Source organism: Embiotoca jacksoni, unplaced genomic scaffold (genome assembly GCF_022577435.1).
Source record: "Embiotoca jacksoni isolate LCO1_2020_lvr unplaced genomic scaffold, fEmbJac1.0.p SCAF_5, whole genome shotgun sequence".
Taxonomy (NCBI): Eukaryota; Metazoa; Chordata; class Actinopteri; family Embiotocidae; genus Embiotoca; species Embiotoca jacksoni.
In genome coordinates, this window is record NW_027185403.1 from 18135324 (window position 1) to 18148816 (window position 13493).

Sequence of the window (13493 nt, forward strand, 5' to 3'; positions counted from 1 at the left end):
GATCAGAAAGGTGCGTGAGTCGTCTTTCAAATTAACGGAGTCCCTTTTCTGTTGGTCTACTTTTGGTCAACTTTAAAGGGACTGAGTTTGGTTCGATTGAGGAGGACCATATGGGAAACTAAGATTTCTCAGTTTCAACGTTTGACATGTTGTCTTTGTTCTATATTCCATTAAATATCAGTTTACATGATTTGCAAATCATCACATTCAGTTTTTATTTACATTTTACACAGCGTCCCAACTTTTTTGGAAACTGTTGTACTTTCACTTGCAACTTTTAACCATACATTTTGAAAAATAAACTCTCGCTAAGCTTGACACTTCTGCATTACATACAGAACTATCCCATCCTGAAATAGCAAACTAGTTGCAGATTAATTTTCATCGAACTTATTTCAGATTCAGTACCATGTCCAACTCGTCAAAACATTGTCACGTTCTCATAATGATGTATTCTACAGAATATGTATTGTTTATTATTTCCACATACAGACATTTTGCAAACAAAAATACCAGACAAAATTTCAAAATGTCAAGGCATCCCTTTAAGAGAAACATGGGTTATCAAAAATGACACAAATCAAGGGCAAAAATATTATAACTTAATAAACGTTGTAGATACAGGAAAAGGGAAGAAAAAGCATACATATTGTACATTTGTCATTTTTAGACCTGGTTATGTTAAGTAAGCATACATTTATGATTTCAAATGGATAGAAACAACATTTGGAGAGATTAATGTGATCTTTTTTTTTTCTCATAAATGACACTTATAAACTGTTGAATTAAGTCATTAAAATTGATTTCTGTTGAGGTGACAAAATAATATCTTCCATTTCTCTTTTTCAATCATTGAAACCAAGTATTTTATTAAAATCTGGCAACATTATGATAGAAATGCAGGCACGCTCTTCCTCTTTTCTCATTGGACTAGTACAGTCCTCTCACTTGTATTACAGTGACTGAATTAGCCCCATTATGCTAACCAAGACAGCCGTACAGATTTGCTAAGAGATAAAAAAGGTGTGCCCCTCCTCTCACGTCATAGGTGCTGGGATATCTTCCAGCCACCAACAATCCTGAACAGAATAAGTGGTATATAAAATGATTAGTAGATGTCCTTTTTTGTATGTTCTTTTGCCCAGCTCTTCTTGGGCCTACAGGCTGTGGGTATGGATATAAAGATAAAGATAAAGATAAAGATTTTCCCGTACAGTGAGAATGAATCAAGATATTCAACAGTAATGTCATGTGACTGCAACAGCTGCTTGATCCTGCTGTTATTGATATACTGTAAGGGAGGTTAAAGATCAACAAAAACATGGTACACCTTAGACAGGGGCCTTCTGGATTTGCACAGTGTTTGAATTATTTAAGTCATCAGAAAATCAGCTTGGAGGGAACACCACTCTGAAATGCCCACTGATTTGACTTCTCTACATTCAGATATAATGATAGCACTGCTCAACAGTAGGCTACAGTGATAGTATATGGTAAATGTGCTGCTCAGTCAAAGTGACAGCATCACAGTCAGGATGTTGGATTGATGACTTAAGGCTTATAGCTTCACCACTGAGTTACAGTGTGTTCCGCCGCTCACAACCCCAATGGGAGCTTTCTCAATGTAGAGTAAATAATTAATATGGCTTTCTACAGAGTTGCATGCGGCCTGTATGACCAATGACTAGGACACTCCTGGACTTCTATTTTTATACAGGCATCAGACTTAAAAACCCACTTATACTGCACATGCTGGCTGTTTAGCAGCACAAAGCCTCTCCATCATCTATACAGGAGCCACCGTTTTCTGAGACAGGAGGCAGTGATGCTGATTCGGACAGCAGATCATCTAAGGTGGCCAAAAGGCCTCTATCTTGAAAAAAGATATTCACCAGAGAACATGGAATTGGTGTGGCTAAAGAGAATGCGAGGAGGTCACTTTAGGCTGAGACTGGATGTTTCTGCATTTGCACACAACAGGAAAGCAGGCTGAGCCACTCTACCACAGAGAAAACATGGAGGGGATATGTTTACATCGGGAGGAGATGAGAAAGAGGAGCTTTGCCTTCTTTTCTTTACAGGAGAGTGTGTGTCTCCTGCAGAGGAGTAAGAGGATCTCACAGCATCTAAATCAATAAGTAACATGCTGCCTGACAACCTATAAATGGGTCCATTTTCAGAAAACCTTTCTTGTTAAAGCCTTCCTACATGGCATTCTTTGACCTCACATGGACCTTTTTGCCCCCTATTTTATCGACACTAACTTTTGTCTAAGGTGTGCATACTCATCCTTCCCATGCTTTCATGAAGTCACAGTGATTTTAAGTCAAATGTCCTACTTGTGAGATATTCGGTACATTAAATAAAAAAATTAAAAATAGTCATATTCATCTTCTGTCCACTTAAGAGGCTGTCAGAGTGTTTGGTTACGAAGGTCATCTCGAGAGGTTCAAAGGCTTAAAACCTTCACACCACTTTTGTTCATTAAAACTGTGATCGAGGCAGCTTTTTAGTTTTTAAGGCAGCAGTAAAAGGTTGGAAAAAGAGGGTGAGATATATGATAAATAAGGACACGATAGCAAAAGACAATTTAAAAGCTCCAATATGCTGCTGTTAATAAAGGCTGTGACAAACATCAAGCCAATGTTGTTTTGAGGGGAAGCTTAGCATTGAGACTGTCTCCTGTGAATCCCATAGAAAGTATATTTATTCAGATTGTGTCAGTGAGTTGAAGAATTTCTACACTATCCTGTAGTCAAAAAGGCAACATCATCTCATTTTGAACCATTAATAAATGCTCCCCAATCCCTTTTTTCCTTCTTTTAAATCCTCATCCTCAAGAACAAGAATACAGCTGATGTTTCAGTCCCTTGAGCTTCAACCCTGTGTCCCTGTCCTGCTTCATTATTTCCTTCACTTGTTTAAAACATATTGCTCTTCATGTCAGCTTCAAGCTCCCCCATCCTCTTCCTAAAGCAGAGGAGTTGCAATTAATTTAAAAGACGTTTTTAACTCAACTCTCCCATTCTCCCTCTCCTCCTCTGCCTTTACATGTACAGTTACTCTTCTCTTTTCCCTTCCATTATGCCTCCCACTCCTCCTTTTCCTCAACAAGGACAATTACTCTTTGTTTCAGTCTGTTGTGTGAGTCGCACTCTGCCATCCTCTCTCTCCACGTCTCTGTAGAGCAGGGATTTCTGGGCCTTCAGGCGGCAGGCCAGGGACATGAAGATAGAGTCGACATTCTGACTTTCCCTCGGGTCCTTTGCCGACGTCTCAAACAGCAGCATGTTGTGGGAATCAGCAAACTTCAACGCCATGTTGGAGGGCACCTGAGAAAGCACCAGTGTTTGAATGTGAACCGAATGGTAAATAAAGTATGAGGTGCGATCAAAAAGTTGCATTTGAATGGAGCACAGTACAGTAATGTGCAAGGAGCAAGGTGAAGCAATGACTTTGCCGGGTAAATATTCCAAATTATGTCGCCTGATCATCAAAATCTGTATTACACATATTTTTGTGACCACTAATATGTTCACATTTGCAATTACACCATGGACCTGAAACTTCAGCTGAGGCAGCACATAAAAAATGTTATCAAATTTTTGGGGGATACACAAAAGTCACAGCGAGTCAAATCCCGTGAATGGGGCTTAGGAACGACAATCATGCTGTTGCGGGCAAGAAACTCACAAGTTTTCAATGTGCTGTGGGCGCACACAGTTCAGGTCGTTTGCACCATATGCTGTCCTTCAGATAATGTCACAGTAGTTGACAGTCTGAACCTGGGGGATACATTCACGGTGCACAACTCAGTGAATGTCAAAGAAAGCCCAACTGGTTGCACTCCTGGCCTGACGCACCTTCCGTAGTCTTTCATGGGGACGTTCTGCCCCTCTAGAAATGCAAATGCCACTCAAAACAACTCACACATACAAGTGGTCACAAAAACACATGTAGCGCAGCTGCTGATGTTGATCGAGTGACATAACTTGCATTACTAACTCATGTAAGGTATTGTTTTCACCTGCTCTATGTGCATTACAATGCGGTGCTCTGTTTGTGTACAACAGGAACATTCTTTCATCGTTTTATCATCTTACAGTCCTTGCTTGCGCACACCAACCTGTATTTGGTCCACAAGGTCACACTTGTTCCCCACCAGAACTCGAGGTACTGATGCTGACACCCGATGGCCATTACACTCCTTGAAAGAACAGGATATAAATGTATAAACCATGTGTCTGTGATACCATACAAGTTTAGATAGGAGTAGCAGGGTGGAAACAAAACGACATGGCTCATCATTACAATAAATTTCTGACAGTTAAAATATTCCTGTACTTAGTGAAAAAACTGTAGTGTCAGCAAACTGGTGTCAAAACGAGGCCTGTGTTTCCTGCAGTCAGTGAAATAAAATCCAAGATTCACTCTGATGGAACAGACTCAGAGAGCGTGTTTAGGATATATCTGGTAAAACCAGATGATATGACTGGGGTTAGCAATGAGAGTAGCCATTTTGGAACAGCAAATCATTTTACTATTACTCTAACTATCAGCACTATCTCTGCAAATAATGTAGCACATGTTACTTCCAGGGCTGTTATTATGTTATATACAATTTTTCAAAAGATTCCAAGCAAAAATTAAACAGAAAAATGTTGTACAACTGATATTTCACTAAACCCCAAAATGACTCTGATGCTGTATCTACTGCTCTTACAAAATACTCCAGTATTACTGTTCATTCAAAAAGGAAATATTTCGACTTATCATCGCAGGATAAGCACAGGTTTACCATAACATTAACAATGATGACTCACTTTCAAGCATCAAAGGAAGCCATAAAAGTGAGTCAGATGCTAAACTAAATGGGATGCAGCTGATAGTGAGTGTTATTAATCACACCTGTGCTTTTATTGCTGTGGCCTCTCACAATGTCTGCTGTGAAAAAGCTTCCATTATTGACTTGTACCACTATTATGACTACTATATTGCTAACATACTGACACCACAATATTATACAATTAGCTTCAACTCCTACTCCTACCATTTACTATTAGCATCACAGCTAGTTATTTTACTACCAGTACCTCTGCAGTAACTATAGGTTGGCTGTTGTATTATTTAGAAGTGGTCGACACATTGCCCACAGATAGTGGCTGGAATAGGTATTTATAATCTGAGCAGTATTCCAGCATGTACTGAAATGATCTTGGCTTGTTTGGAAAGCCACAGCAGTGGTTACATTAGCTGTGTTAGCCTCGAGAGTAGCACACCACGATTTGTCATTGTCAACTCATGGATAGGGATTCGTCTTCGGCACAGGTTCAGCGCTGCCAGAGCGCACAGAAAACAACGCTCGACCACTTTGGTCACAGTTCTCTTGATCTAGTTGAAATTCATTTACATTTTTGAATTGCTTGAAGATCCAATCATCCTTAAAGCATCATGGAAGAGCCGAAAAAAATAAAGGAAATTAACATTAAATTAAATGAACATTTAGGGTGTATTGGATGATTCATGACTCAAAGCCTTGTTTTGATCCTCAACCATTTACAGTGTTTAAATTACTTATTAAGCATTATTACAAACACAGCTGTTTAAAATAAAAGCGCTCCAACTTTTTGTTGTGACTGTAACAACTTTTAACAATTGCATGATCCTATTGTTGACTTCATCAAATTAAAGAGATTCAGATATTTAGGCATTAATATTGATTATTGTATACACACTTTCAACAGTGGTTACACAACCTTAAAAATTGAGCCATGACTTAACAGTACACGCCTCACTGGTGCACTCTGGTACTTTAACAAATAGCACTACACCCCTCTTGGGAAAGGAAGGCACATTGGAGAAACACTGATGGTGCTCGAAGTGTACATGGTGCCATTAAGCAAGGCCTGGGACAAAGACAGTTTCCACCATGCTGCTCTAACGTTAGTATTTTGTTTTTCTGCAGTGCATTGCCAACCTCAATCCATGTCTGTAAATTGCGGAAGGAAGCCATCTTGGTGACATCATACACAAAGACCACTGCATGGACATTGCGGTAGTAGTGTTCCACCATGGATTTACGAAAGCGCTCCTGGCCTGCTGTGTCCCACACCTGCACCTGTAAAGATAGACAAGATACAGTATGTCTGGATTTAATATGACTGAACTGTATTTTCTTAGTGTTTGTGGTTCTCAGAATAGACCATGGGCCAATTTGGATGTCAAATTTTTTCAATTGTTTTATTGTCAGCAATTTCTTAAGATAAATCTCAGTAAATAAGAGGGCAAACATGAATATGAATCTGGCTATAATGAGTTATCCTTACATAAAACATTACATGGCACTGTACCATGTCAACAGGAAAAGCTAAGATATCCATGGCATTGTTGTAGAGCATTACGGGCTGTTCTGCTCAATAATTAACAGACGCTTTAGGAAGTATATTGCAAATACCAAATATAAACAGGCAGTTTTGATTTAAAAACAAAATAAAGCATACAAGCTGGCTAGCCAAGTTCATCACATGCTTGAAATGTTATTTACTGCCCTGGTCAACGATGTTAAATAATAATTAACTGTATTTTTTTCACTAAACCTGTCCTCCAAATTTTTAAAAATGCGTGAGCTACATCAGGTCATGACACAACTGTGTGAATTCATCTAGCTAAAAAATATTAGCATTTGTCTCAAACATTTTATTATTCTGCTGTTTCAAAAAATAATTGTTTGGACTATGATGCCAGATTTAGCCTTGTTCCTCAGGCAGTGCACCCACAGAGCTCCTGGAGATGCTCTATAGTGCCTTCCTTAATTTTAGCATGTAATAGTTCAGATTTAACCAGACGGACAAAGAAGAAGCAGGCATAATGTTCCTCCATGACACAAAAACCTAAAAAAAACAAACAATAAAAGTGGTCATGTTTACACGCCCACAATCAATGTGCTCGATGTTTTGTGATCAGCAGCACTTTCTTCATCAACAGGGATGGCTCCCAACACTGGGCCCAGGCCTGCAGCTTAAAAGGATGAGTGATTTATGTGTTATTACCATTTGAAAGGACTAGCATCAGAGGTTGAATGCAGCATTAATTACATTACATTTCATTTAGCTGACACTTTTATCCAAAGTGACTTACAACACACCGATGGTACACCATTGGGAGCAATTTTAGGGTTCACTGTCTTGCTCAAGGGCACTCAGGCACAGACAGGAGGCGCTGGGATTGAACCACCAACCTTCCGACTAGTGTGCAACCCACTCTACCGACTGAGCTACAGCCTCTCATAACATCAAAGAGCAGTGTGTTAAACACTGATGTACCCTACAATTTGACAGGAAATCTGGAAATATAAATGGATCTTGCTAATAAGGCATCCTATAGGCTACTGTGTATATGTTAATTATTTTTGCCATCGTCTAACAAATGTCTCTTTAAAAAACAGAATGCAGAAGATATGAATCCATTTTAAAACATAAATGCTTAGAAATAAGTAGCAGAGCGAGTCGTTAAAATTTAAACAAATTCTTTATAAAAAGCAATACATTATATATCTTAGCTGTATTCCATCAAAACTTTAGATTCATTATCATTATTTTGACACCTTACTCTGTACATCTATATTTAGTGCTCCGCTCAGCTATTTATAGTCTTCTGCAGCTTATACCATTTGTTGTTGCCAATCTGTGAGCTACTTTTCTTCACCTGCCAGAGGACCATAGAGGAAACGAGTAACGCAGTTAAATCTCTCTACAGCTAGTCTGAGGGAAATTTTAATTAGATGTTAAGGCTTTTATACATAAACTGTGAGAGAAATTTGGACTTATGTTGCAATGGGGTTAGTTCATAATATGCTCTGCTGTACAAGTCAAGTAGCTTGGTTTTTTCGTTAAACAATAAAGGAGTCCAATGTCGTACAATGAAATCACCCTCTGGATGACAAACGCATAATCTTAGCTTCATATCTCAGCTCTGGTGCTGAACTTGTAAGATCATTACAAAGAAAGGGCAAATTCCCTTCAAAGCATGGTGACAATCTGAGGGCAAACTGTGCATTACATGCTCAATATTTTTCTTTTCAAGTGGGAATTGTGTCTCAAACATTTTATTATTTATTATTCTGCTGTCTCTGTTGCTACGTTTAAAGCTGGTCAAGTATTACAAGTGTACATCACGATTAGGCATTAAAAAAACATTCAGCCTGCTTAAGAAATGACCTCTTTTTCCGTATGCTATTGTATCATTGTAAGTATCATCTTCACCTTTGCACTTACAATAGCATACGGAAAAAGAGGTCATTTCTTGATGCACAAGCAACAGAGACGGATGCTAATAATGTACAACAGCGATATTTACAGTGTCACAGTGCTTATTATACAGTGAGGCTATGTCTGTAGCAGGCGTTTCAGGGGAGAGTTTTAATGATTCACACACACTGACCTAACAGGTAACGGGGACAGTGTTTGTCTGAGTGTGTTTGTGAGTCAGCATAAGGGGGCAGCTGGAGGTTGCAGACAGACTGCTCTACTGAGACAGAAAGAGGGGGAGGGAAGCATGAGGCCAGCACCATTCACACACTGCAAGTGTTTGCTATCGTGGTTCAACGTAAGTGAGGAGGGGAAGGTATGTAAATTGCACAATAGAGTGAGAATTCTCAGTGAGGGCTGATATCTTCATAACAGATCAACCAGATGAACCAGTTGGGACATGAGCAACCACTCTTTATCTAAGCAAGACTAAAACCGTGACCATCATTTGCAAAGATACTTCATAGCCTGTTATTAGACTGTGGTCTGACATGGATTTTTGCTACATCTGCCAATATGCATTGCTCCTAATGATGTTGGAAATCATTAAAACAAAAATGTGTTCCATTACACTACTATGGCCTATAAAGCTGCTGCTTTAATTTGTGTAGAATGTGTTGTGATTGTTGTGATACACAGTCCTCACAAACACTGTACAAAGATAGGAATGGATGGGTGGTTATTCATGATGGGTTTAAAAAAAAAAAAAATGTCTGCAGTTATGTGACAACTGGGTGAAGTTACTCTAATTATGTTGGTTTTTTTTTTATTATACCTTTAAATTTTAAGTCAAACACATATATGAATAACTTTAAGGAACTGCAGCTGTATGGATTCTGCAACCAAAGCTGTTTTCATGCAGTTTCAAACAGCATATTTGTCAGTTTGTGATGGTTTTCCAAAGCAGCTTTGACAGTGTCAGTAGAAATTTTACCCACAAAAGCATTTTTAATTTAGAAAAATCCCCAAAGTGCCCATTTAGCCTAAAACAATTTGATAACATTATTGTCTTCCTTTTTGCCATTGTTGACTACAAGGACTAACAAAGCCTGTGCTGCCAAAATGTGCTGCATCTTCCAGCATGTAGTCAACAAAAAGTACATTGAAGTATGTGGATTAAATAAATAAGAATAGGCCCCGTGTCATCCACTAGCAGGCTGATCAACAGAAAGAGAATAGGACGGGGTGGGGGAGGAGGGGTGTGAGTGAGAAAACAACACTGATCAACAGACCCTCTGTTGCCTTTACCTTAATGGTCTCCCGTTCAATCTCCACCGCCTTCTCCCTGAAATCCACGCCGATGGTTGCCTCGGTTTGATCGGGGAAGCTGCCTCCGGTGAAGCGGAAGGTGAGGCAGGTCTTCCCCACGTTGGAGTCCCCGATGACGATAATCTTAAAGATCCGCGTCTGGATGCTCAGCTCCAGGGAGGAGGTGCTCAGATCTACGGAGGATGTGATGCTCGGGGCGGCATCAGTGCTGCTGCTGGCTCGGCTCCGGCCGGCTCTTTGTAAATCCATGGAAGATGTCAGGATTGTGACATTGTCGTCTGCTCGGTTTCTTTTTGAGATTCCTCTCCCGCCACCGCCGCCGCCGCCTCCTCCTCCGGCGCCCGGAGCTCGGGTCTCCTCCTCCGGGGAATCGTTGGTCATTATACTGGAGGAGGCGATGCGAAAATCGGGGTGCGTGTGTGGAGAGGAGAGGGGGTGGATGGATGGATGGATGAGTGAAGGGAGGGGACAGGAGGAGGAGACCAGAGATGCAACAATAACGACGATGCACGCTTTCAGCAGCTGACTGTGGCCTTAAAGGGAGAAGCATTGTAAAAAAAGAGAACATTATTTTATTTCCCTTTTGACAAAGAACCTGAATGAAATGGACATGTTATGGTGAAATAGAAATATAAAATAAAAACCATAACAAAATATATACCACATTACACGAAGTTATTATGTATCTTTGATACATGATATTTTATGAGCATAAACTCCATTGATAAACCTACAATGAAGTCACCACATAAACTGCGTTAGGCTATATATAACATAAGCACACACCTACTGTAAAAAATACTCAAGTGCTGCATTTAGTTTTTTGCTAACTGTAGTTTAGTTGTTTTTTTAAAAATATTTTTACTCCAATATGTTTATTTGACAGATATAGTTGATATGTATTGATTAGCTGTAGAATTTAAATGAAATATTACATGCATACTATTTGATAATGTTTTAATACTTTTTTTGTAAATTAAACCAGCATTTTTCAGTCTTTGGGTTTAAACCCCTGCCAGTGTAGTTGGGGCTCTTTGTTGGCAGTCTCAAAGAGAAATTTATCCTTCCCACTTCCCAGATGTTTGTGTAGCACTTTGTAAATACATATATACATAATGTACATAATGACAGTGGCTGCCTTTAATACGAAATTTGTACTTTTGACACTTTTGACATTTGGACTTGTACTTCAGCGAGATTTGTAATGCAGGGCTACTGGAGGACCTTTTCCACAAGGTAGGGATCTATGGGATCATTACCCTGAAACCACATAATTCAAATTCACATAAAAAAACATTGTCACTATAAACACACTATTTTAAGTCACAGACAAAGTGAATACTTTACAGGATGAATTTATTTATTTCATAGTGAAGGTGGTGGTGCCCAATACAGTTGGTATTGCAATCCAATGCAAATGGGAAAATAACATTATAGTTCAGGTGAGGAGGTCACCCCACTTCCCCATCTCTGTCTTAGTTTAGCAATTTGTTTCCTTCCTGTAGGTTTGTTTTCTTCAGATTTGTTCCTTGCGAAACTGACGCATCAGTGGTTCTTGACTAATATTCCTTAAAACTTTGAAATCACTTGCAGTGAAAATATTCTGATTCTAGACAAGATAATGAAGTATTTCATGCAAAGATTTCTAGTTCAAATATGACGCAACTAAAGATATTTAGTATCAATTTTAAATATTGGATAGCCAATAAACTGTGTATCAACAAAGACTGAAAGCCATGTCCGATCAGTATCTGCTGAGAAATTTCAGTCTGGATCAAATTCATGGACCGACCATCCCTACCACACTGACAGCCACATGGCTCGTATGCCTGAATAACGAAGCATTAGACAGTTTTCTTCCTCGCAGCCTTCTTCCCAATCTCACTATTTGCATGTTTCTCTTTCTGATCAGTATCTAAATTGATTGACTGCCAATAGCTTCCATTATGTTCACTTTTGATTACAGGATACATTGATCAAAATTGCTTATTCATAAAACATTGGAGGTGTAAAACGAAACGCAAGAAAGGACCAGTATTTGTTTTACTCACCGTTTGAGATGGAGCCTCACAAGGAGCTGCAGTGCATTTGAGCTGCTGTGCTTCCATTTTGACTCAACCCAGCAGAAGCAACCCCAAGAAACACACTCTCTTGTTCACATGTACGCACACTCCCGGTCTGTTGATATCAGACGGACATGCAGACGGAATTACCAAACACTTGTCCTGTTTTCCCTCTCTAAGTCAATGTCTATCACATAGACAGGCGTGCCACTCAGTGTGTTGAACAATCCCTCACACACAGACACAATCTCTTCCTCACAGACATGCACACTCTCTTTTTCAAAGAGGCACACATAATCTCTGTCTCATACACACACACAACAAACACACACACACAAACACACACACATCCACACTTGTAGTATGTCGAACAATCCCAACGCTTCTGTCTGACAAAGCTCCCTTCATTCTCAGTAAAAGGCCTGTTTGTCTGAAAGCGATGCTCACTGGAACATTTACATTCTGGTGAACACAAATCAACAGTAAAATATACAGTAGCAGGCACACACACACACATTTGGATACATTTTTACATCACAAAGTTTTTAGATTTTTTTTTTGGGTGCTCCACAGATATTGGTCATATAGCTTTGGCCTCCTCATTAGACAATAACAGCTGCCACTTAAGCTTTAGGAGGAATACAGAGAGACGAAGGGAGGGATCAAGTCTGTCTGTTTTCTATTTCAGTCAGAGTATAGATAAAAAAAAAAAACAATACAAAAAAAACAACCTAATAGGCTACATGTAAAAATCAGTGTGCTGCATTTTTGGATTGTTTAACCAGATTTATCTCAGTCTCACACTTATATGGCATCTTGCTTGGTTCAAGCTTAGCTCAGTTACTAACAGGACAACAATGCAATTAGTTTAAAACCAATTTTATGCCATTCAATTTTGTTTCATATCTGTGTAAATCATGTCTTTGTCATAGAGCAGTTTATCATCTGACAGGGCAGGTGAAAAAAAAAGAATAAGACAACATAGCTAATCTCTGGCTTCCTCCATTTCTCTCCATCCCTTTGTTCCCGGAAAGGTCAGTAATGTCAAGACGGCTTGCTATAATTGTGGGTCAAAGTTCTCTCGAAGCTCACCCACTTGGAGCTCAGGCCTACCTAATCACAAAGCGTCAAACACACAATGTCAAATCTGAAAAAATGAATATAAATCAATGACTCAAAATCTCTGGAGCAGATTTTCCCAAACGTTTTACACCATGCACCACGATGTGCAAAACCAAATTTCTCAAGTACCGCTTCCCATTGCAAATACCCACAATGCTTTTTTTTTTTTTTTTTTTTTTTTTATAAATTAAAGTTACTGATTACAGCCTGAGAAAGGATCAATAAGAACAGCAGAAGACTTGTTTAAAATTAAAGAATTATCTCTTGAAAAACTCCTCTTCTGCATTGAGAGTTTCCTCTGACTTTTCAGGTTCAGCACTTACAATTCCTTCTCAACATTTCTCTTGGACTTTGTAACTATTTCAAAATTTCACCCATTCCACTTACTAAAATCAACAAATAAAGAGTCTGAATCTGACAGCATCAAGCCAACATTAGCGTGATGTGACATTCCCCTACGTGGCAAATCACAGGCACATTTTTATTTCTAAAATATTTCAATGATTAATAACTTTTACATTTGTAATGTGATGTGCATGTTTAATAACTGCTCTGTGTGGTAAAATAAAAATTAACTGACATTTTTGTGGACTTGGGACACATTGAGTATAATTGTTTGGCTTTTCAGGAAGGTTCTTGTTTTTCACCAGGAGGAGCCTTGAATACCTCCATTAGTCCACATACCAGTCTGTGGTATCAGTGCTCTAGATTGTGTTAAAAGTAAAAATAAAAG

The 13493-nt window shown here is 39.0% G+C and overlaps 1 protein-coding gene across 1 annotated transcript; it reads right to left on the reverse strand.

The window, feature by feature from the left end:
• Window positions 1-446: 446 nt before the first annotated feature.
• rab33a (RAB33A, member RAS oncogene family) lies at window positions 447-11918 on the reverse strand. Its single transcript, XM_069171023.1, has 5 exons — window positions 11627-11918; window positions 9555-10108; window positions 5978-6118; window positions 4127-4207; window positions 447-3332 (listed from the first exon to the last, which is right to left on the reverse strand). The coding sequence occupies exons 2-5, from the start codon at window positions 9954-9956 to the stop codon at window positions 3108-3110; spliced, it is 849 nt and encodes a 282-aa protein (XP_069027124.1). The 5' UTR covers window positions 9957-10108; window positions 11627-11918; the 3' UTR covers window positions 447-3107.
• Between the last annotated feature and the right edge of the window lie 1575 nt (window positions 11919-13493).

Bases quoted from the DNA above. Each gene is read 5' to 3' on its own strand.
- rab33a (XM_069171023.1), bottom strand. From the start codon at position 9,956: ATGACCAACGATTCCCCGGAGGAGGAGACCCGAGCTCCGGGCGCCGGA. The intron at 6,119-9,554 runs GTAAAGGCAACA...CTATCTTTACAG, and splicing joins TTGAACGGGAGACCATTAAG to GTGCAGGTGTGGGACACAGC. The intron at 4,208-5,977 runs GTTGGCAATGCA...TGTTCTTTCAAG, and splicing joins ATTTACAGACATGGATTGAG to GAGTGTAATGGCCATCGGGT.